At 43.9% G+C, this 23,985-nt stretch overlaps 1 protein-coding gene across 4 annotated transcripts; it reads right to left on the bottom strand.

The window, feature by feature from the left end:
* Positions 1-4,757: 4,757 nt before the first annotated feature.
* Positions 4,758-22,334, bottom strand: LOC118367252 (vascular endothelial growth factor A-A). 4 transcript variants are annotated; one of them, XM_035750509.2, is made up of 7 exons: positions 21,651-22,334; positions 20,306-20,348; positions 16,416-16,612; positions 15,798-15,874; positions 15,313-15,345; positions 7,648-7,779; positions 4,758-6,336 (listed from the first exon to the last, which is right to left on the bottom strand). In XM_035750509.2, exons 1-7 carry the CDS (start codon positions 21,717-21,719, stop codon positions 6,315-6,317), a joined length of 573 nt encoding a protein of 190 aa, XP_035606402.1. In that variant the 5' UTR covers positions 21,720-22,334; the 3' UTR covers positions 4,758-6,314. The 4 variants fall into 4 exon arrangements, with proteins under 4 accessions (XP_035606402.1, XP_035606403.1, XP_052349987.1 ...); XM_035750510.2 differs by having other exon boundaries at positions 22,060-22,334; XM_052494027.1 differs by lacking the exon at positions 21,651-22,334 and adding an exon at positions 20,519-20,924.
* Positions 22,335-23,985: the final 1,651 nt, after the last annotated feature.

Below are 23,985 nucleotides of genomic sequence, written 5' to 3'. Positions count from 1 at the left end.
CGGGGCACGTTTCTTCACAAAACTGGACCTGAGGAGTGCGTATAATCTGGTGTGTACCCGGGGAGGAGATGAGTGGAAAACCACATTTAGTACTACATCTGGCCATTATGAGTACCACGTCATGCCATATGGGTTGAAAAATGCTCCAGCCGTCTTCCAATCCTTCGTAGATGAGAATCTCCAAGACCTGCTTGGGCAGGGAGTGGTAGGTAGTGTACATCGATGACATCTTTATCTATTCTGCCACACGCGCGGCACATGTGTCTCTGTATTGCAAGGCAGAGAAATGTGTGTTCTTCAAACAGGCCGTTTCCTTCCTGGGTTATAGTATTTCCACCTCCGGGGTGGTGATGGAGTGTGACCGCGTTACAGCCATGCGTAATTGGCCAATTCCGACCACGGTGCAAGAGGTGCAGCGGTTTTTAGGGTTTGCCAATTACTACCGGAGGTCGGGGTTTTGGTCAGGTGGCTGCTCCCATTACTTCACTGCTGAAGGGAGGACCGGTGCGCTTGCGTTGGTCAGCAGAGGCGGGCAGAGCTTTCAGTCGTCTGAAGGAGCTGTTCACCAATGTGCCCGTGTTGGCGCATCCAGACCCTTCTTTAGCATTCATAGTGGAGGTGGACGCGTCCGAGGCGGGGGTCGGGGCCGTGCTGTCCCAGCGCTCGGGGCGTGCCACCAAAGCTCCGCCCTTGTGCCTTCTTTTCGAGGAAGCTCGGTCCGGCGGAGCGGAACTATGACGTGGGGGACCTGGAGTTGTTAGCTGTAGTCAAGGCTCTGAAGGTGTGGAGACATTGGCTTGAGGGGGCGAGACACCCTTTTCTCATCTGGAATGACCATCGTAATCTCAAGTATATCCGGGCAGCAAGGAGATTAAATCCGCGTCAAGCTAGATGGGTCATGTTTTTTACCAAAACACCAAAGCCGACGCGCTGTCCCGCCTCTATGATATCGAGGAGCGGTCCGTTGAGCCAACTCCCATCATTCCACCTTCATGTCTCGTGGCACCGTTAGTATGGGAGGTGGACGCAGAGATAGAGAGGGCCTCACGGTTAGAGCAGGCCACCCCAAATTGTCCAGCGGGTGCTCAGTACATGCCGAAGGGGGTCCGGGATAAACTAATCTGTTGGGCTCATACTTTCCCCTCCTCGGGTCGTCCTGGCATCGAGAGGACAGTGCAGAGTCTTAGAGGGAGATACTGGTGGCCCACATTGGCTAAGGATGTGAGATTTTATGTCTTCTCCTGCTCAGTGTGCGCTCAGAGCAAGGCTCCTCGACACTTGCCTAGAGGGAAGTTACAGCCCCTCCCTGTTCCACAACGGCCGTGGACACACTTATCGGTGGACTTTCTTACCGACCTTCCCCCGTCCCAGGGAAGTACTACGATCCTGGTCGTTGTGGATCGGTTTTCTAAGTCCTGCCGTCTCATCCCTTTGCCCGGTCTCCCTACGGCCCTGCAGGCTGCGGAAGCCTTGTTTACCCATGTCTTCCGGCACTATGGGGTGCCTGAGGACATCGTTTCTGATCGGGGCCCCCAATTCACGTCCAGAGTTTGGAGGGCGTTTATGGAGAGACTGGGGGTCTCGGTCAGCTTGACCTCAAGTTTTCACCCCGAGAGTAATGGGCAGGTGGAGCGCGTAAACCAGGATGTGGGCAGGTTTCTGCGATCATATTGCCGGGACCGGCCTGGTGAGTGGGTGAAGTATGTTCCTTGGGCTGAGCTCGCTCAGAACTCCCTCCGCCACTCCTCAACGAACATGTCCCCTTTTGAGTGTGTGTTGGGTTACCAGCCGGTCCTGGCCCCATGGCATCAGAGCCAGACCGAGGCTGCTTGCGGTAGAGGAATGGGTACAGCGCTCCAACGACACCTGGAAAGCCATCCAGGAGTCGCTAAGACTAGCGGGGGAACAAGGAGCGCTGACCAGCACCGCAGTGAGGCCTTCGTGTTCGCACCGGGGGACCGGGTCTGGCTCTCGACCTGAAACCTGCCCCTCCGCCTGCCCTGTCGGAGGCTGGGGCCGCAGTGTGTGGGGCCATTTAAAGTCCTGAGGAGAATAAACGAGGTGTGTTACAGGTTACAACTTCCTAGGTATTACCGTATTAATCCCTCGTTTCATGTTTCTATCCTCAGGCCGGTGGTGGCTGGTCCCCTGCAGGAAGGTGAGGTGCCTGAGAGGTCCCTCCACCCCCTCTGGACATCGAGGGATCCCCGGCGTACACAGTATGTGGCATTCTGGACTCAAAATGCTGGGCGAGGGGCCTACAGTACCTCGTGGACTGGGAGGGGTACGGTCCGGAGGAGAGATGCTGGGTTCCGGTGGGGGACATTTTGGATCCTTCTCTCCTGAGAGACTTCCACCGCCTCCACCCGGATAGCCCGACGCCCCATCCGCCGGGTCGCCCTCGAGGCCGGTGGCGGCGTGCTGCGGGAGCCGCGCGTCAGGGGGGTGGTACTGTCACGACTTCCACCGAAGTTGGCTCCCCTGCCAGTTCGGGCGGTGCTCGGCGGTCGTCATCACAGGCCTACTAGCCGCCACCGATCCCTTTTTCATTTGTCTGTTTGTTTTGTCTTATTAGTTTCACCTGTGTTCTGTTGTATGTGCTTAATGAACTTCCTTATTTAAAGTACTTATAGGGGTACGGTCCGCGCCCTGTGTTGTTGGGCTTGTCTAATTTTGTGTGCGTTATTAAAGAGCACTTTTTTTCCCAGTGCAACTCTCTGCGCCTAATTCCTTCCTCACCCACCTAGTCCCGCCTGACAAGTCCATTTCACTGGAAATGAAACTCCCTTCATGTAGGCCTCATGGTGCAATACTAGTTTGAGGGAGGAACTTCCTTTTAAGTATACAAAGGGAAAATGGGCCTGACCCTGTTGGTTAGCCATTTACCTGAAGGTTATTCGAACTTTATTCAATTACAGGCCTCATTGGGCATTTCCTGGAGTGGTTGGGTCAGCGTTTCCATGTTGTTCCGTGACTAAGCAATTTCTTAGTGCTAGGGTGCTTTTTACCTTAAACGTGATTAATGACCTACAGTACAAGAGGAAGAAGGAAGAGATGGAGGGAGGAGGCTGAAGAAGATAAGGATGCAAAATAAAATCCAAGATAATAGGCTACCTCCTTCCTCCTTCCCTCTCTGGGGTTTATTTTAAGAGAGAGCCAATGCTAATCTTTTCTTAGTGGAGGTAGAATGCATGAAATGACATAACCACATAGACATTGGGTACTTTTGGATTCTAATTAGAGAGGTTCAGTATAAAAATCACAACCCGCTCCTGACAGAAAAAACTCCACTATTTCAGAGATTCTATTTGTGAACAATTTGGGTAAATTATTTGAAATATGGCACAAGGTCAATGCTTGGGTCTGACATTTTTAGTGTGTTTATTTTCTCCTCCTCTTTTGTTCATCGTAAGTTATTGTGTTGAGGTGTTGACCACTTAACCAAGGGCTATAGTGCTATAGCGCGATTGTAATGTAAAGGCAATGTTTGCCAAAAACCGCATTCATGGTAAACGGCTCAATCGGAAATTACCTTTCCCTTCAATCCTGCGATAGCACAGAACTTTTGCAACACTTATCAAATCGAAGTGAAAGTGAGTCTACCGCTTTTTTTTAATGTACATCTGCCATTGTACAAGTATGGATAGATCAAAACCTTTTGCCGCTTCTTTTTTTCCAAATGTTTATTTTATGGTTTAAGCACCAGTTGGACCGACTTTTGTTCATGCAAAGGACCATGAGAGACCTATGGTTCCATTTGGGGCATTGTGGGAAAAATGTCAACTTCCTGCAACTGTATTGCACTTTGTACTGCACTTTGTACTGCACTTTGTGTTGCATCAGTGCTTAATGTAATGTAATTTCTGAAACTTTTTGCATGTAGGCCTACATACAGGTAACTGCCAAAATAATGGAAACACTTTAGTACAGTAAACGAGGGATACAACATATATTGAAAGCAGGTGCTTTCACACAGGTGTGGTTTCTGTGTTAATTAAGCAGTTAGCATCCCATTATGCTTAGGGTCATGCTGGGCAGGCCACTAGTTCGCCCATTATTTTGAATATCATGGCTCAGCCCCCACAGGATGACAATGGTCATTGAATGGTTTGATGAGCATGAAAACGATGTGAACCATATGCCATGGTCATCTCAGTCACCAGGTCTTAACTCAATTGAACACTTATGGGAGATTCTGCAGTGGCGCCTGAGACAGCGTATTCCACCACCATCAACCAACCAAACACCAAATTACGGAATTTTGCGTGGAAGAATGGTGTTGCATCCCTCCAATAGAGTTTCAGACAATTGTAGAATCTATGCCAGAGTGCATTGAAGCTGTTCTGGCTTGTGGTGGCCCAATGCCATATTAAGACACTTTACTTGGGGCGGCAAGTAGTCTAGTGATTTAGAGCATTGGAATAGAAACCGAAAGGTTGCAAGATTGAATCCCAGAGCTGACAATGTAAAAATCTGTCGTTCTGCCCCGAACAAGTTCCTAGGCCGTCATTGAAAATAAGAATTTGTTCTTAACTGACTTGCCTAGTTAAAGGTCAAATACATTTAAATGTTGTTGTTTCCTTTATTTTGGCACTGCATGTATTTTATTGTAGTCTTGTACTCTTATGATGCCTTATCAATTGGCTTAGGAATGATGAATAAAGTAGGATTGTGTTGTATTGTTACTTAATCAAATTATTTTAGATTGATCAAAATGTCAGAGGTAATTTCAAAACAGTTAAAAAGAGGCTTCCAAATAGAACTGAATTTTCTGTTTAATAAAAAACAATATATTTTCTAAATAAATATAGTTAATAGTTACACTAAAACAAAAAAATATGTTACTATTGTAAAACGGATAATTTTACAGCACCAATAAATATATTAATGTGAAAATATACTAAAAATGTGTCTGTACATGATACAACAAACAAAAAGAGCATTTCTGACACGGAAATACAAATAGAATGTTTCTTTTTTCATCAAAGGGCAGAGAGCATCATCTCCTAATGCTCCTGGTTCCCCACTAGGCCAAGTCCTGTTCTGGCTAAAGTGGGCTGGCCAGAGTCTCAGTCTCTCAGTGTGGAGTTTTCCCAAGCTGACCAAGGTCAGGGAGACGCCCTCAGTCCTCCTCACGTGTCTTCGGGCACTCAAGTACAAAAACACATGTCCCGCCTAAAACTGCAATGTTGGCTGGGCATCTTTTCACAAAGATGTTTGTGGCAGGGTTTGTTTGTAACAAAGTCAAGACACATGCTACCAGCCTCTCTAGCCCAACAAAACATACAGTATCTCATTTTCAGGAATGTTGAAGTTTATCTATCTGTTCTTTTTTTAAAGAAATATGTCTACAGTTTTCCATGGCCAAACAGATTGGTGATAACATCCTAGTAAAATCAAAATTGAAGTAAAATCAATATCAACCATAACACTGAATATAAATATATAAATTAAATGCACAGAATACTGAAAATATTCTAGCATTATAAATTAGATGTACTGTACTAGACAAAGGGATATTAGGTAAGTATATAGAGATCGATATTTTTTCTATAACGGACTATTCTTTAATATGTGTGTGCAATTATATCTTTGGAAAACAAATGAAGACATTAAACAAAGGAAATAGAGATTATTGATTTTGACAGTGGTGAGTTGAATACCACTGCTCCTAAGCGGAAGACGGAATCAAGTTCAGTATTGTCTCGTCTCCATACATACCTACGTTTAATATCCCTTTAGAATTATTCTCTCACCGAGTCCTATCTGGTATTAGTAGATACAGCGGTGACAAAAACGTAACCCCACAGAGGAAGTAGTTCTGCTTTCTGACAGTTCTCTCAGACCTCTGAAGGTCTAGGAGAAACATGTTCCCGTTGCACCTCTCAGTGAAGTTATGGTCACAATTTCTCTTAGTTTTTTATATAGATATATTTAAGATACTCATATCCACAGCAGACCAACATCCAGTGAAGTGTTACATAAAATTACAAAAACTCCCAGTCCTATCCACGCGAAGGCCCAAACACCCTGGGAACTAAACATTTGTCCAATTCACACGCCAGACAGTGGCGCATTCGTTCACTTTATAATGTCTCGTTTTTTTATAGCAGCAATACACAATGTCATTGTCCTTTTAGAATATATATCTTAGAAATATACAACAGCATGTTGCTATCTCAGTCTCTCTCCATCGTTCGCTCTTGCTCATTCTTTCATTGTAATTTTCAGTCCATTCAGGGAATGCGTCCTCAGGTTTCAAAGTGCTGTGCCAAGAAAATATTCCTTCATTTCATTGTCCCCCTCTCCTCATCTCATCTCCTTGGTTTGTCACATCTGTGGATGACAAGACATGACAGACAGTAGGTTAGAAGGTGGGCAACAAATCATCCTCCCAGCAGGGGTGTAGCCTGGAGCCAATCACATCATCCCAAATGTGGAAAACTCCTGCAGCTCCTCCCTCTTCCTCCCCTGACCAATTGGAATCATGTTGCTGGTCACCCCACTCATGTGTGGCTCTCTAAATCCAGCAAACCGTGTGGGGGGGCCCCTAAGGTTCAAAGGTCAGGGATGTATATAGTAGTGTCAAGGCAGGTCACCGACACAAGGCCTTGTGGGAGTGTGGAAGCAGTCAGCTCTCCATTGGGCCACTGACTGAATACAGCCATTATTTGCAACCAATGAAGATGGAGTGTTAATCAACGATTAGTAATTGAGTTTAGGGCTACGCCTCGTAGGAGTTATGAGTAGGACCATTAGAAACGAGCAGCATGGACACCAGCTCTACATTCACTCAATTAAGAGCCTGTTCGTTCACAGTTACGAACCAAGGGAAACACTTTCCCTTTGAGTGTTAGTGCCGTGCATGAGTTAGTTCTGGCTTGAGTCCTGTACTGTGCTGACTTATAAACATGTCTGTCTATTTGTGTGACCAAGACTGGTAGAAGTTTAAAAACAACAATGGATGCTAAAATTCCCCTCCTACGCAGGTGGTTTTATATATATATATATAGCGATGGGAAAGAGATAAGGAGACTATGTTGGGAGATAAGTAGGATGATAACTGTGGGTCTTATAATAAACGGGCAATACTACAGACTGACCCAAAATGGTGCGGACTGTCTCACACACATAAAACCCAACCGCCTACACATATCTTGATGTGTGTAGGGGGTTGGGTTTTATATAGATTCCCTTTAAATTAATGATATATATATTATATATATATATATATAGCATTAATTTAAAGGGAATCTAAAGCGAGAAAGGGGCTGTTTTTTTGCGTATTGTCTAGTTTAAGTGTCTACCATGCAAAGGGAATACACTATACTAGCTAGATAAAATATACTACCTTTACAGAACACACAATAACAGAGTCACAGTTCTAACATCAAGGATGATGCTAAAAAGAGTATCAGAATATTACACAGGACAGACAATACAAACACACTTACAAGCAAACAGTCCCACACAATTCTCAAATCAAACAAAAACAGTCTATAAGAAACTGAGAAGCATGCATTTCTCATGCAGGAGAAAATAAATCCAGCAAATGACAGAAGTATAAAAAAGGCGGAGGGATGTAGATGTGGGTGAGCGGAGTAGAGACCAAGTCACGTTGTTTATCATAATATTTCGTAAACAAACCTGCAAGTTCTTTCGCTTAACTCAAGTTGTCTGGACTTGCAGTCTAATTGTGTGAATTTGCAGGAACATTTACAGGTGAGAGGGTCCTGCACAAACAAGCGCTTTCTTCTCTCTGAGCAAGGCTCACAGTGGCTGCAAGGGAAGCAAAAAGGGAGAAAGAGAGAGAGGTCTAAGCTATAGAGCGTATCCAGCAGAAAAAGGGTGCAGACAGACTCTCATGCACCATCCAAAACCACAACCCATTGCTGCCCCCCCCCCCAACGCACCGACACTGGAAGAACATTTGAGCAACATCAGCTCAATACTTCTGTAGCCGCTGGGTGGTGTGAAGGTTGTTTGAGGTTGTGGCGCATTGTGATCGGGTTTGAAAGAGAGCACGTGTAAAGACTTTTCTACACACATTGCCCTGATTCATGCTTGCATACACTCACACACTTTCACCCACTCTTTCATTCATCCTCTATAAATCGTATGAAAAGCACATGTGTGACTGGGTCAATGAGAGCAACATTGAATGAGAGAATGTGCACCATATACACTAACAGCCACACACACACACAGACACACAAAACAGGTGCATGTGATAAGATAAAGGCCACAGCAGAAAGACAGAACACATAGCATTTGCTTCCCAATCCACCCAATGACATGCTCACAAGGGAGCAGCCATCTTTAAAAACCCATCCCTCCCAAAATCTGCCGATAATTCCCACTACAATTACCCTACAGACGTGCTCACATGAGCGCCACAACTTAATGGGATGTTAGGATGACATTAGGATGACGGTTGGGCTGAGCAAGAGCAGGCTCAAGCACAATGTAAGGATTGTGAAATACAGATCAAAGACAAATCTAAATCGTAATAATTTCACTAGCCTAGTCAAAGTAGATGCCATCGCTGGTGCTTAAAGATGAAGTATATTTTATGGAGGTGAACATTGTCAGATTTGGGGCACACACCATAGACAAACAGAGACAGGGGAGCGCTGCGATGCACCAGACGAGGTGAAGCTACGCTTCGTCCCAGACGACGCAGTTGGACGTATTTCTACTAGCTATGCGAGGTCAGATCACGTCTGGGTCATGTTCTAGACCGTCCCGTCTAAAAGCAGGAACAAAGCAACCTAAAGCAGCCCTTTTTGGTTTAAGACAACAGTGTTGGTCCATCCACCTATCTGCGAAAACAAAAAGGCAACAGAGAAACAGAGCAGACGCCTAGCAGCGTGTAGACTCAACATGGCATCGACTCTGCAGCCATGGATTAGTGAGGGGGTGGTAAAACAGCCATGCTTCATTCTGACATCATCATTACCTGACAGTTCTCACTCACGTCAACTTCACATTACTACCCTCGCCATGGACTTAAGTGGTGCAAATGCCATACAAAAAAAAGGTTCCTTTAAAAAGAATGGAGCCTCCTCATGCCAAACTAAAAGGTTTGCATTTTACAAGATAAAAACAAGGTCCTCCAAAATCAAACCAACCATCAAGAGAGACATAGTGCCCATGTGCGGACACGCCACAGAAGAGGCCTCAGACCTCATCGTGCCAGTGTCTCTCTCTTTCTTTCTCTTTCGGTCATTGCCCCTGGAAAATAGAGAACAGGGCAAAAGAGAAGAGACACCTAAGTGGAGGCAGGGACACTCATACAGAGTTCAATCAATAGAGGTTAGGCCAAAGAGGAGACAATCAATCAAGTCAGGCATCTCCCTTCTAATCTAGACTCCTAATAAGCAGTGGGATCGATCCCTTTTTAATGTGTGTCTCAATGTAAATGCATCCACTGTTGCCTGTGTAAATCAGTCTATGCATATCAAGGGCTCTATTTTCGGCTGGCGTTAAGGCGGCACTAATGTGAAATTGCAATTTCGTCACGTAAAAAAATAACGCAGACATTTTCCGGACCTAGCGCCAGGTTCGGGAATTTACCCGTCTTATATCAGCACGCTTGCACTCAGATGGAAGGGGTGAAAATATTTTAGGCATGTCCTAAAAAACATGATCCAAAGTGCTAAATTCAGACAGCGCTGATAGGGATGTTTAAGACCAACCAAAAGCTGGTTTTAGTGGTAACACAGCTGGTTATGGCATGAATGTTGACAGCGGAAACTCAGCCTATACACAATGCCCATATGCGCATGGAACAATAGTAGCCTAATGTGCTTTTGGTGCCTGAATACATTGTATATAGAAACATTAAAAAACGTTGAATAATTGTTTTATTTGTATTTTGTATTTCTCATGGATCCCCATTATCTGCTGCTTTGGCAGCAGCTACTCTTCCTGGTGTCCAACAAATTTAAGCCAGTTTATACAATTTTAAAAACATTACAATACATTCACAGATTCCACAACACACTGTGTGCCCTCAGGCACCTACTCCCCCACTACCACATATCTACAGTACTAAATCAATGTGCATGTATTAGTATCGTGTGTGTGTGTGTGTGTGTACGCATGTGTCTGTGCCAATGTTTGTGTTGCTTCACTGTCCCTGCTGTTCCATAAGGTGTTTTTTTTATCTAGTTTTACTGCTGGCATGAGTTACTTGATGTGGAATACAGTTCTATGCAGTCATGACTCTAAGTAAACTCAGCAAAAAAAAGAAATGTCTCCTTTTCAGGACCCTGTCTTTCAAAGATAATTCGTAAAAATCCAAATAACTTCACAGATCTTCCTTGTAAAGGGTTTAAACACTGTTTCCCATGCTTGTTCAATGAGCCATAAACAATTAATGAACATGCACCTGTGGAACGGTCGTGAAGACACTAACAGCTTACAGACAGTAGGCAATTAAGGTCACAGTTATGACAACTTAGGACACTAGAGAGGCTTTTCTACTGACTCTGAAAAACACCAAAAAGAAAGATGCCCAGGGTCCCTGCTTATCTGTGTGAACGTGCCTTAGGCAAGCTGCAAGGAGGCATGATGACTGCAGATGTGGCCAGGGCAATAAATTGCAATGTCTGTACTGTGAGACGCCTCTGGCAGCGCAACAGGGAGACAGGATGGACAGCTGATCGTCCTCGCAGTGGCAGACCACGTGTAACAACATCTGCACAGGATCGGTACATCCGAACATCACACCTGCGGGACAGGTACAGGATGGCAACAACAACTGCACGAGTTACACCAGGAAAGCACAATTCCTCCACCAGTGCTCAGACTCTCAGCCTATTGCGGACAGAGGCTGGACTGAGGACTTGTAGGCCTGTTGTAAGGCAGGTCCTCACCAGACATCACAGGCAACAACGTTGCTGGACCAGACAGGATTGGCAAAAAGTGCTCTTCACTGACGAGTCGCGGTTTTGTCTCACCAGGGGTGATGGTCGGATTCGCGTTTATCATTGAAGGGAAGAGCGTTACACCGAGGCCTGTACTCTGGAGCGGGATCGATTTGGAGGTGGAGGGTCCGTCACGGTCTGGGGCGGTGCGTCACAGCATCATCGGACTTAGCTTGTTGTCATTTCAGGCAATCTCCACACTGCCCGTTACAGGGAAAACATCCTCCTCCCTCATGTGGTACACTTCCTGCAGGCTCATCCTGACATGACCCTCCAGCATGACAATGCAACTAGCCATACTGCTCGTTCTGTGTGTGATTTTCTGCAAGACATGAATGTCAGTGTTCTGCCATGGCCAGCGAAGAGCCCGGATCTCAATCTCATTGAGCACGTCTAGGACATGTTGGATTGGAGGGTGAGGGCTAGGGCCATTCACCCCAGAAATGTCTGGGAACTTGCAGGTGCCTTGGTGGAAGAGTAGGGTAACATCTCACAGCAAGAACTGGCAAATCTGGTGCAGTCCATGAGGAGGAGATGCACTGCAGTACTTAATGCAGCTGGTGGCTTCACCAGATACTGACTGTTACTTTTGATTTTGACCCCCCCCCTCCCTCTTTGTTCAGGGACACATTATTCAATTTCTGTTAGTCACATGTCTGTGGAACTTGTTCAGTTTATGTCTCAGTTGTTGAATCTTGTTATGTTCATACAAATATTTACACATGCTAAGTTTATTTTCAGCAGTGAGAGGACATTTCTTTTTTTGCTGAGTTTAGTACTGTGTGCCTCCCATAGTCTGTTCTGGACTTAGGGACTGTGAAGAGACCTCGTGACATGTCTTGTGGGGTATGGATGGGTGTCCAAGCTGTGTGCCAGTAGTTTAGGCAGACAGCTCGGTGCATTCAACATGTCAATACCTCTCATAAATAAAAGTAGTGATGAAGTCAATCTCTCCTCCACTTTGAGCCAGGAGAGAATGACATGCATATTATTATTATTAGCTCTCTGTGTACATCCAAGGGCCAGCCGTGCTGCTCTGTTCTGAGCCAATTGAAATTTTCCTAAGTACTTTTTTGTGGCACCTGACCACACGACTGAACAGTAGTCAAGGTGCGACAAAACTAGGGCCTGTAGGACCGGCCTTGTTGATAGTGTTAAGGCAGAGCATCGCTTTATTATAGACAAACTTCTCCCCATCTTAGCTACTACTGCATCAATATGTTTTGACCATGACAGTTTACAATCCAGGGTTACTCCAAGCAGTTTAGTCATCTCAACTTGCTCAATTTCCACATCATTTATTACAAGATTTAGCTGAGGTTCAGGGTTTAGTGAGTGTTTTGTTTCAAATACAATGCTTTTAGATTTAGAAATATTTATTCCTTGCCACTCACTCTGAAACTAACTGCAACTCTGTTGAGTGTTGCAGTCATTTCAGTCACTGTAGTAGCTGACGTGTATAGTGTTGAGTCATCCATGTGCAAAAACTGTCTTTGTAAATTTATTTTTACTTAACCTGTTTCCTTTTGTAGTTTTAGCCTCCTCTCCTCTCAATGAAGGCTTTTTTACCCAAGACTGTCGATACAGGGTTTGGCTCCTGAGAACGCTTGGAAATAAATCTTAAAATCACCAGAGCTTTATTCAAATAGAACGTTTGAGAGGAGTAAAACAGTGAGCTGACATTCCCTTTTTATCTACAATAATATAATCTCCACCCGGCACAGCCAGAAGAGGACTGGCCAAACCTCATAGCCTGGTTCCTCTTGAGGTTTCTTCCTAGGTTCTGGCCTTTCTTGGGAGTTTTTCCTAGCCACTGTACTTCTACACCTGCATTGATTGCTGTTTGGGGTTTTAGGCTGGGTTTCTGTACAGCACTTTGAGATATCAGCTGATCTAAGAAGGACTTTATAAATAAATTTGATCTAATGCATTGTAGGTAGGCCCACATTATTTTAGTCATGCGGTCCCATTTTGGATGTGTGTACACCTCCCCTCCTCCATGATGTAAGCTACAAGTCATGCCAATCATGAAACGAAAGATGAGAACCTCGTTGAGTACAGGTGAACCTCGCATTTAGAAGTTATCTGTAACAATTGCCTGTTTTCCGTTTCATATGCTCAACCCCTCCATTAGGCCTACTATAACAAAGGCTGGTTCAACTGCACTGCGCTTCTTTTCATCATGCCAATTTGATGATATCATTACATGTTACAATAATTTATTGTTGTTGTTGTTTAAAAAAAAGAAAGATTGCTTGTTTTTACAACCAATCTTATTAGAATGATTCCCATTCCTGGTTTTATTTGTTTTGTTTAGAATTTGATTAGAGCTATTTGTTCTCTTTGTAGGCCTTATCAATAGTGAATTTAATATTGCTTATTGACAATGTTTGTCATGTCTGTGCTCAGCTATAATGCAATTTACAATAGGCCTAGCCCCTATCCTATATGGGAATGCCATGTATGCCTTGCAATTACTTAGAACAATGTGGAATGCAAATGGGTTAAAGTTAACGTATTTAGCAAAGATAGGTCTTCAATTTGTTATTTAGTTTCTGTAAGCCATTTTAAAAAATATAACAGACACACTGGAATTGGCATTTATTCCAAGTCAAAACATAAAATACTGTAAATACACAACTTGAAGCAACAACATATTTCGCCATGGAGCACGTTCTGATAGGCCAGTGAGGGGCCAAGCCTCGACACCCACAACTAGTTTACTCATCAACACCCAGCCCTTTCGCGCCAACACCATCAAGTGCGCAGATAATTGTAATAGTGAAAATTGCTAAAATATTTCTGACACACCCTTGAACCTACAGCGCTACCACATGCCCTTAGATTTACCATTGAGTTAGGTTTGTTAAAATAGAGCCCCAAGTGTTGGTCGAGAGTATTACGTACAGTATGCATTTGAGTGAAAGAGTGAGGGTGTGTCTGAGCTCATGAATGGGCAGTCTTTTCCCTGCACCCTACCCTGGCCTGGCTGGGGTGAGCTGTCTGCCTACGTGCTGGGTGACAGGCAGAGATGTGTGTGTGGCACAACGCGAGGACAAGGCTCAGCTCAGCCCCATGACAAATGGATTTGATTTAGCCCTCTCAGGTAGCTAACATGATCCCATCTCTCCTCCTCTGATCCATGTGGCTTTATCCCTATGTGGTTCTTATCCAATAGAAATAAGGGACATCCTCTGACGGGTCAGCTGCAGCTGAGGTGGCTAAAGACATACATATATATATGGGTGTGTGTGTGTGTGTGTGTGTGTGTGTGTGTGTGTGTGTATATATATACACACACACACACACACACACACACACACACACACACACACACACACACACACACACACACACCCTTGCATCAGTCGGTTTCCCTCCCTCCACACTGCCTGTAACTAACCACGTCCACTGCGTCTCCGTCTCTAGGCTCATCCACTATTTTACAACTCTAAAAATAAAAATGGTTTAACTGAATGACACCTGTTGCACTGTGGAAGTAGCCACGAGGGCCGAGGGTCAGGCTTAAGCAACTGGAGCTAAGAAGAAGGCTGCTGGACGGCCCAGCCAGTCGCGGGTGGTCTGGCGCAAGCTAACTACCTCAACCCAACTGTTACAGCCGCACAGTAAAGCACTAAACCAACCGCCATAAAACGAACAGAGCCTGGCAGGAAGACAAACTGAAACAAACCCCGTTAAAAAAAATCCATTCTCTTATCAGCACCAGTAAAGATAGAGGAGAGAGGCTGTTTTTTCCCCATAAGGTGTGCTGCTAGTCCACTAACTCCCACAAGGCGGGAAGGGAACATGGAGAACTAGGCCTCTACCTCCACTCCATCGCTATGCAAAAAAGAGAGAGACAGGGCTACGTGGTGCGTTGTAGGAGCCTATGAGGTGATGATAATCCCAATCACTAGTAGAGAAGGCACCCTAACACTTCCTCTCACCAGCCTTTAAAATTATCGACTCAATCCTATCAGCTGGAGTAGTGCCGCTGCTGACTTCTCAGTGCAGCAGTGGTAGAAGATACTGCAGCTTCACTGTTACTATTAAGCATTAGCGCTACCCCACATGGTCGCTGGTACCACAGTGTTCAGCTGGCTGCTTCTCATCTGCATGTACAGTGGCCAAAAAACATGAGGAATACTGAATACGTATTGTTTCGGGAGGATTGGGCCCCAGCCTTCTGTGTTAAGTTACAACGTCTGTGGTGAGAAAGGGATGATGATTGGTTGGGAAACTGGTCAATCAATATATTGAGATATTTTGGGGCTGGCAGATAGAGCTGTTTCGACCGTTTGAATATCAGAGTGGGAGTCAAACGGAACACAGAAAGCTCCCCCCACAAATAACTCAATAAGAACGCAAAACGTGTACTTACTTTTCTTTCTTTGCTTTAACTTCTGGCTTTGGTCTGAAATTAAGAGGAAAATAGAGAACAAAACATTTAGCTTTATATTTAGCGAGGCCCAGTGCAGTCAAAAACATGATTTCCTATGTTTCTTATATATTTCCACACTATGGAGGTTAGAATAATACTGTAAAATAGTGAAAATTATGATAATGCCCTTTTAGTGGAGGAGCTGTTTGAAAAGACCGACTGAAATGTCAGCCTGTTTTGGTGGGATGGAGTTTTGGCCTAAATAATTAGTTAATAGACCAATAAGAAATATATTTCCAAATCTCTGCCAATAACAGCAAGTTTTCAGTTTAACATTTTAATTGAAAACAATCACAGGAAGGTACTTAATTGTTACCCAGAAATTATTTGATATTGAGATTAAAAACACCTGCATTGAACCTCCAACCAGTAAGCAAAATAACATTGAAGCCTGAAATCATTATAGGCCTGATAAATATTCTTACCTGCATTCACACTTTCGATGTTCTGTGAAACTTAACAGAAAATGATGTTGCGATACTCTCTGTTTCACCTGTATTACCTGTAGAGAAACATAAGACATTAAACATTAAAATTCACGTTGAAAAAGGGTTTGTAGTCGCTTACTTGGGTCAATCCCCCCCCCGCCCAAACCAAATTACCCTGCCGCAACATTACTACCTCAGAGATTCTTAGCGAGTGATTGCTCTGTCCATTGACAATGTGGTCACAGTCTGGCCACTAGCTAACCGGTCGATGAAGACAGGGCGACACCATAGCCAGGCATGCGCTGGATCACATTCCTATAGCTTAATCCTTTCCACCTTAGGCTCATGCCAACAGTAAGTCCTGACTCCTGACCGTGGCCAAGAGAGACTTCAACCTCATAAAACAGGGGCGTAAACAGTGTGTGCAAGGGTAAACAAAATTGCTGACATGCCAGGCCCCTGCTGCTTCACTTTTTCCATGGGACATAGAGAGAGACGCAAAGCGAGCAAGAGCGAGACAGTGAGAAAAGGAATGGAAGAGAGAGAGGACACCAAGAAATATGGAAGAGAGAGGGGGTTATAAGTTGGATAACCCCCGCGAGAGTTGGAGCTTACCTCCATGGTAACGTTTTTTGTTTCCGTGGGTACACACTCGAGCGCCTCGTCGTTGCAGCATCCAGCGCAGCGCATGAGCACCACGCACGAGGGGATGTAGGTGTGCTCAATCTCATCTGGATACTCCTGGAAGACGTCCACCAACATCTCCCGTGTCCGACACATGCTCTTGTTATACACGTCCATGAACGGGACCACTGCAGGAGGAAGAGCAGAGGGAGAACATCAGTCCTGCTTCCTTCTCATCCTCACTGTGCCGTAGATAACTGTCAGTAACCGTGAGATTCCTTGAGGAGAAGACAGTAACATCAGTGGCAATCCTATCACAAAACTGCTATGCTGTAGAGAACAGCACATCCATCCTCTCCACTTAGTAAAACTCTCCAATGCATTCTCTTTCATCCTCCTTTCCTCCCTCATTCCCCAGTTGTGTCCCTTTTTCTCCTTTATCCTAACTCTCCATGCCTCCTCAACTTCCTAGAATCCCCCATCTGCTCTGGTTCCGTTTGGCAGTGGAAAAGAGTACTTGTGTGCCTTTGTGGTCGTCAAAAGGTACAGGCATTTGTTTCCTGAGTGGTTCCCATTGCGAAAGCTAGTTTAGCAGATGAACAAAGCCACATATATATGGCTACAGATGTAACAAAGCAGACTATTGTGCTGACAAGGATCTTAATGTCCCCCAGCAAAATAATGTCAAACTTGCTCATGTGCTCACAGCTGTCTAAAGCCTACAACACACACGGACAATTACAACACATCCACGTGTTTAAGCTACATGATCTGAACTCACTCACACATGCCATATACAGTTGAAGTCAGAAGTTTACATACACCTTAGCCAAATACATTTAAACACAGTTTTTCACAATTCCTAACATTTAATCCTAGTAACAATGCACTGTCTTAGGTCAGTTAGGATCACCACTTCATTTTAAGAATGTGAAATGTTAGAATAATAGTAGAGAGAATTATTTATTTAAGCTTTTATGTATTTCATCACATTCCCAGTGGGTCAGAAGTTTGCATAAACTCAACTAGTATTTGGTAGCATTGCCTTTAAATTGTTTAACTTGGGTCAAATGCTCTGGTTCAGCCTTCCACACGCTTCCCCCAATAAGTTGGGTGAATTTTGGCCCATTCCTCCTGACAGAGCTGGTGTAACGGAGTCAGGTTTGTAAGGCCTCCTTGCTCACACACACTTTTCAGTTCAGCCCACAAATGTTCTATAGGATTGAGGTCAGGGCTTTGTGATGGCCACTCCAATATCTTGACTTTGTTGTCCTTAAGCCATTTTGCCACAACTTTGGAAGTATGCTTGAGGTCATTGTCCATTTGGAAGACTCATTTGCGATCAAGCTTTAACCTCCTGACTGATGTCTTGAGATGTTGCTTCAATATATCCACATACTTTTCCATCCTCATGATGCCATCTATTTCATGAAGTACACCAGTCCCTCCTGCAGCAAAGCACCCCAACAACATGATACTGCCACTCCTGTGCTTCACGGTTGGGATGGTGTTCTTCAGCTTGCAAGCCATTTTTCCTCCAAACATAACGATGGTCATTATGGCCAAACAGGTCTATTTTTGTTTCATCAGACCAGAGGACAGTTCTCCGAAATATACAATCTTTGTCTACATGTGCAGTTGCAAACTGTAGTCTGGCTTTTTTATGGCGGTTTTGGAGCAGTGGCTTCTTCCTTGCCGAGCGGCCTTTCAGGTTATGTCGACATAGGACTCGTTTTACTGTGGTTATAGATACTTTTGTACCTGTTTCCTCCAGCATCTTCACAAGGTCCTTTGCTGTTGTTCTGGGATTGATTTGCACTTTTCGCAGCAAAGTACGTTCATCTCTAGGAGACAGAATGCGTCTCCTTCCTGAGCGGTATGACAGTTGCGTTGTCCCATGGTGTTTATACTTGCATACTATTGTTTGTACAGATAAACATGGTACCTTCAGGTGTTTGGAAATTGCTCCCAAGGTGAACCAGACTTGTGGAGGTCTACAATTTCTATCCTGATGTCTTGGCTGATTTCTTCTGATTTTCCCATGATGTCAAGCAAAGAGGCACTGCGTTTGAAGGTAGGCCTTGAAATGCATACACAGGTACACCTTGTGTATGTATTTGGATGTATATAAATTATTTCAATGTATTTTATATGTAATTATCTCAATTAGCCTATCAAAAGCTTCTAAAGCCATGACATAATTTTCTGGAATTTTCCAAGCTGTTTTAAGGCACAGTCAACTTAGTGCATGTAAACTTCTGACCCACTGGAATTGTGAGACAGTGAATTATGAAATAATCTGTCTGTAAACAATTGTTGGAAAAATGACTTGTGTCATGCACAAAGTAGATGTCCTTACTGACTTGCCAACACTATAGTTTGTTAACTAGACATTTTTGGAGTGGTTGAAAAACAAGTTTTAATGACTCCAACCTAAGTGTATGTAAACTTCCGACTTCAACTCTACATACAACCCACAATTCATCAGATGCTGACTAACTCTACCCATCTCCATCCCAGAATAATCCTGCACGCTCCATCCTATGGACTGGTTTCCCAGCGACACCGTCCCCCTCCTGACCCCCAGGTCATCCGAGCAACCCATTCACTCAGGCTGTGTGGTGCCAGGGTTCACCTCTGACATGTGACCCCCGGCAGCCCACCCCTTAATCAGTCGGCCTGGTCAGTTCCCACCTAATGCTACAATAACATCCTGAGACACCACTGCCTGCCTGCGTAGCTGGATCTGTTACTCCTTCTCAAACCATGCACCGCTGCTGCTAGCCCATGGATGACCTGCCTTGTCAGCAGATGCGGTGTCCATACCTCCCTTTATCCCTCCCAGCACCTGCTCTCAGAGGAGAAGCCCAGGCCCTGGCCAGCCTGTAGGGGGAGAAAGGCTGTCACTCTGTCTCGCTGCCATAGACAGGAGTGTCTCCGTCTACAGCCCAAGGTCACCAGCCCAAAACGTCTCCCTGTGCTGTTCTGGCTCTGCGGAGCCCCATAGTCTCTCTCTGCACAGCTGCTGCTTCACAGTCTGTCTAGCAGAGTTCTAGTACCTAGGCAACATTTGTTTTAATGTGATTGTGTGTGTGAGTGTGTGCGTGTGTGTGTAATGAAGGTCAGAAGCCGCTAACAGGTGTCAGAGAAGAGGAAGGGAGTCGCTGCCCTTGTGCTGTGAATAAAACAACAATTAAATTCACTGTGTTTTCTCTGCTGATGACCAGTCCCTGATGTATGACAGTGAGTAACCTTTCTGTGTGCACTATTGACCAACATGGCTAACCTTGAACACAGCGAACAAGTGAAACACACTCTGTCGCTCTCAATAAACAAACATAACCATGTGTACAGCCTTGGACCGAGGCTTGTCCAATATAAATGATACAATCTGACCATATGTTTGCCATGTGACCAAATCACAAGAGGAGGAAGAAAAAAGCTAAATAAAAGACGAATTCAGCAGTGGCCTTGAATTCACGCAGTAATCTTGTCTGTTAACATGTACCAGACTATTTAGATCGGACACACTTTTATGGTAATTCCAAAGTAAAGCCTTTCACTCAGGGACTCACCACTAAGACTTCAATATAGCACCATGGGGTCCTATACAATACCCATCTTCTCTCACTGATAGAGAGGGAGCATTGCTACAATGGAAAGATTTTGTTATGACAATAGCCATGTGCAATAGCCAATTTGTCAAAAACATATTTTCATTGAAGGCCTAAACTTGAAAAGCTATTTTCAGTGAAAATTCAGATTCAGAATATGTCCACTAGGTGGCTATTCACACAACAAATCCCCCAATAAGGGTAAAACACTTAGAAGAAACTTCTACAATATTGCACTTGTAATACATTTGTACATTCAGCACTTACCATCATTGTTACTCTTCTCCCCGTCCTTGGGTATGTGGGCTGTCTGTAAAAAAAACAACAACAGGTAAGCCCATTAGAGAAAGCTTCACGTCTTAGCCTATGTCATACACATTTTTTCATATGGTAGGCTATGCATCACGTTGTAAAAAAGGCAATGCAGTTTTGCCTCCCTGAATTATGTATACATCATTTCCATAATGGAACTGCACGCACAATCATTTTTGGTATGTCCGTAAGCCATTAGCTTATTATACAGCAAGACTCCAATACATTCCCTCTTTATTCTGACAGCTAGCCGACTTCATTGAATATGATCCCGTTTATGGGCAAGTGCAGAGGGACAATGGCATCACAGCAGTGCTTCAGTCACGTTATCACCGGACCGAGACTGTTGCAATAGCTCTTCAATATTGCGTGAGAAAGAAGACTGTAATTGTATAGATGAAAGACTGAGTTGCCCATTGTTAGCGTTTACAGGTTGTACGGATTATCGTAAACATTTTAGCCAATATGTTTTTATTAACAAGGCCTAAGTTTAATATAAACGGGCTATTATTAGCCTTAAGTAGGGAGTGAAATACACGTTGACACTTTATACCTTCTGCGACCCAGCGAGGCTATTCGGTTAGGGGCCAACAGGTTTGCACTATCCTTGCGCTCTCAATAGACAGGACGTCTGGACTTTGCTTTTCATTACAGTAGACTAGCCCACAAAACGAGAGCAAATACATTGCCAATATTGGAATCAACCCACTGGACACACACACATCAGTTCAACATCTATTACACGTTGGTTCAATGGAAACAACGTTGGTTCAACCAGTGTGGCGCCAGTGGGAATAGTGACATTATGTTGTCGTGATTTTATTCAATAGGAATCCAATTGAATTAAATCACGACAATAGTGATTTTGGATTATGTTTGTGTAATGAGGAAACTCATTTCACTTTTACGTCACTCAAAATTCCGATTTTGCCTAGCTTACTATTTTTTTGACATTAATGTCGGGTGCATTGTGCATTTTCAAAAGTTATAATAATAAATACAAATAATAGCATAATTATAATAGAAAATACAGCGTTAATTGGATAGGCCTATGACACTTTTTCCCAAAAGGACCAAAATGTATGTCAAACGTCAGGATTAACCATTCTACGGTGACATAAAATCACTCATTGGGCCTATGATTTACAGAAAGTGAATACATTGTAAGTGGCCTACACACCTAGCAGCAAGTGACGTGGTTTTGCGATAAGGGCGATCACCTCATTAATGAAACATGAACAGCATTGTATTCATAATTCAAACGCATCTGATCCCCCTCCGATTTAAATATAATTCTCACCTTAACTGCATAAAAATGAAGCTGAAGCAGCGCTGCAAATAATAATTGTACAAAACTGCCAATGTTCATGATTGTAATTCCGAGGGTGAGTGGTACAGTTGTACTAAAATTTCAGCTGTCGTTTGGATCAGACACAATAAAGAAAAAACACACAAAAAATGCAACAATTTCTTGATAACTTGGTTATAGTAAAATCAAATCCATCCAAACATAGCAATGTGCCACCTGAGAGGAATCCTTTTTCTTTTTTTTGTATTGCCACCGCCTCTAAGGAATCTCAGAGAATAGCCCCAAAGAATGGTAACATCCAAAACGCGTCGGTCATCCGGAGACTTCCAAGATTTCTATTCTACATCCACATTAGAAACCCCATAATGGACTGAACATCTCCGTCCTATTATCTGCTCACCAGGATGAAAACTTTCACCAACTTCTGAAAGCAACTTAACGCAATGCCTCCACTGTGTGAAAGCGGCGGCTGAGTTATAACGACATTGATCACAGTAGTGAGTGTGAGCGGTTGCCTATGCAAAGTGATCCGTTAGCAATCCTCCTTGAAACGCACTGAAACGGTCTCCCTTTCCTTTGTCTTGCTCTTTTAAATGTATTTTACTATGACTTTGGGTTTGGACGTCCAGGCGCAGAATAGGGAGATCTTGTCATGCACGTCCGTTTCTCGCTCGTGTAGCGCGTTTACTGTTCTATGATCGTCAGCTATTGCGTTAAGCAATCGGACGTGTCGACCGTAGGACGACGTTTGCGCTCATTGGCTAGATCACCAATGTGGGCGTTACTGGTTGGTGGCGAGGGGGTGGTGGGCGCGCTCCCATAAAATATTTAATAGTGATGTTCACATTGTGCGATTTGGTGAGTGCTTAAGTCACATTTTTTTATGAAAAATATAATACATGACACGTTTAAAATGGTAAGTATTAAATGTCCAATAGTTAGTTGTGTTGTTGGTGCATTTAAATGGTCTCTTGTTGCCTTTTTTTGCAGCTTTTGAATCGTTCATCATTGTGATAGTCATTTACCATTTTGTGTAAATATTAGAATTGACATACTTCTTATTTTTCAACCAACGTTTTTTGTATGTTAAAGTATTGGCAAGAGTTACCATAAACAATGTGAAAATACCCAATTAGAAGCAGGCAGGGCCTATACTATTGCAGGAATCACTTTAGCACCCAACTTAACTTCCAGCGGTTGGATGTGGTGGTGCACACATGTTTTTAGTTGATCAGTTAAACTGATTGTAGCCTATATTGGACATTAGAGATGCCTGGATCTCTAAAGGATACAGAGTACAGTAGGTGAGGGTGTTCAGGTATGAAAGAGTGGAGAGGGACGGTAAGGTGTTTTGCTTTTGTGGTACCACACACATGATGCTGAGTTCAGCAATCATAAAAGGCTCATTCCATAGCCTCATTATCACAGCATTTCTCGGTGCTGAAAGTTGCAAGAAATGAAGTTGCAAGAAATTATCCTTATTAGAAAGAAAGTCAAACTTTAGAAAATGTCATTCATTATATGTTCCCAAGTGAGAATGACACTGGTGTTCAGGTGAGCTTTAGGAAGCTCTTAGCTAGGCATGGCTGAACCAACACAATCAACTGAAACATGTCAGATTCTTGACTTGCATGGACATATTGTTTGATATTGGAGGTTTTGTTTAAGCATTTAAGCATTCCCAAAAGCACAATTGTTTTTGATACTCATCCTCTTTCATCTGTCATGTAAATCAAAAGAGAACAAGGCATACATATCTGATAATTGATCTCTATGCGTAGGGAAGACGAATGCCTGCTACATATTTGTTACACAAGGAATTAATTTAATAGGGGGACTGCATGAGTCTGTACGGATGGGATATCTCACACACACACACACACACACACACACACACACACACACACACACACACACACACACACACACACACACACACACACACACACACACACACACACACACACACACACACACACACACACACACACACACACACACACACACACACACAGAGAGAGAGAGTGAGATACAGAGAACCTCTATCCTCTCTCGCTTTAGTTCTCACACACACAGTCCCGCATCTTCCCAATACTGCCCCTCAAAACATACTCCCACGAAGACGCACTCAATCTCAAAATATGCACATAATATCCATATCCTCTAAATCCCATCTCCCCTGCACCAACTCCATCCCTTTGTGGCCCAGTAGAAGCGTGCATGTTCCCCATTCACTATAACATTGTACCAGTATTCCGCCATCACAGCGATGGGTCACTGTTCTCTCTCTCGAACACTGCTTTAGTGGAGGCACTCCACATAGTTT

The sequence above is a fragment of the Oncorhynchus keta genome, chromosome 34, assembly GCF_023373465.1.
Source record: "Oncorhynchus keta strain PuntledgeMale-10-30-2019 chromosome 34, Oket_V2, whole genome shotgun sequence".
NCBI classification, from domain to species: domain Eukaryota; kingdom Metazoa; phylum Chordata; class Actinopteri; order Salmoniformes; family Salmonidae; genus Oncorhynchus; species Oncorhynchus keta.
The sequence above is the reverse complement of the archived record's forward strand: the minus strand, read 5'-3'. Positions and strand labels throughout refer to the sequence as shown.

What these genes read in the sequence shown, in the direction of transcription:
- LOC118367252 (XM_035750509.2), bottom strand. Translation starts at nt 21,719, where the DNA reads ATGAACATTGGCAGTTTTGTACAATTATTATTTGCAGCGCTGCTTCAG. An exon ending in GGAGAAGAGTAACAATGATG is followed by an intron (nt 16,613 to 20,305) that starts GTAAGTGCTGAA and finishes TTCCTCCTGCAG; the next exon opens with TGGTCCCGTTCATGGACGTG. An exon ending in TTAAGCGAAAGAACTTGCAG is followed by an intron (nt 6,337 to 7,647) that starts GTTTGTTTACGA and finishes TGTCATCCACAG; the next exon opens with ATGTGACAAACCAAGGAGAT.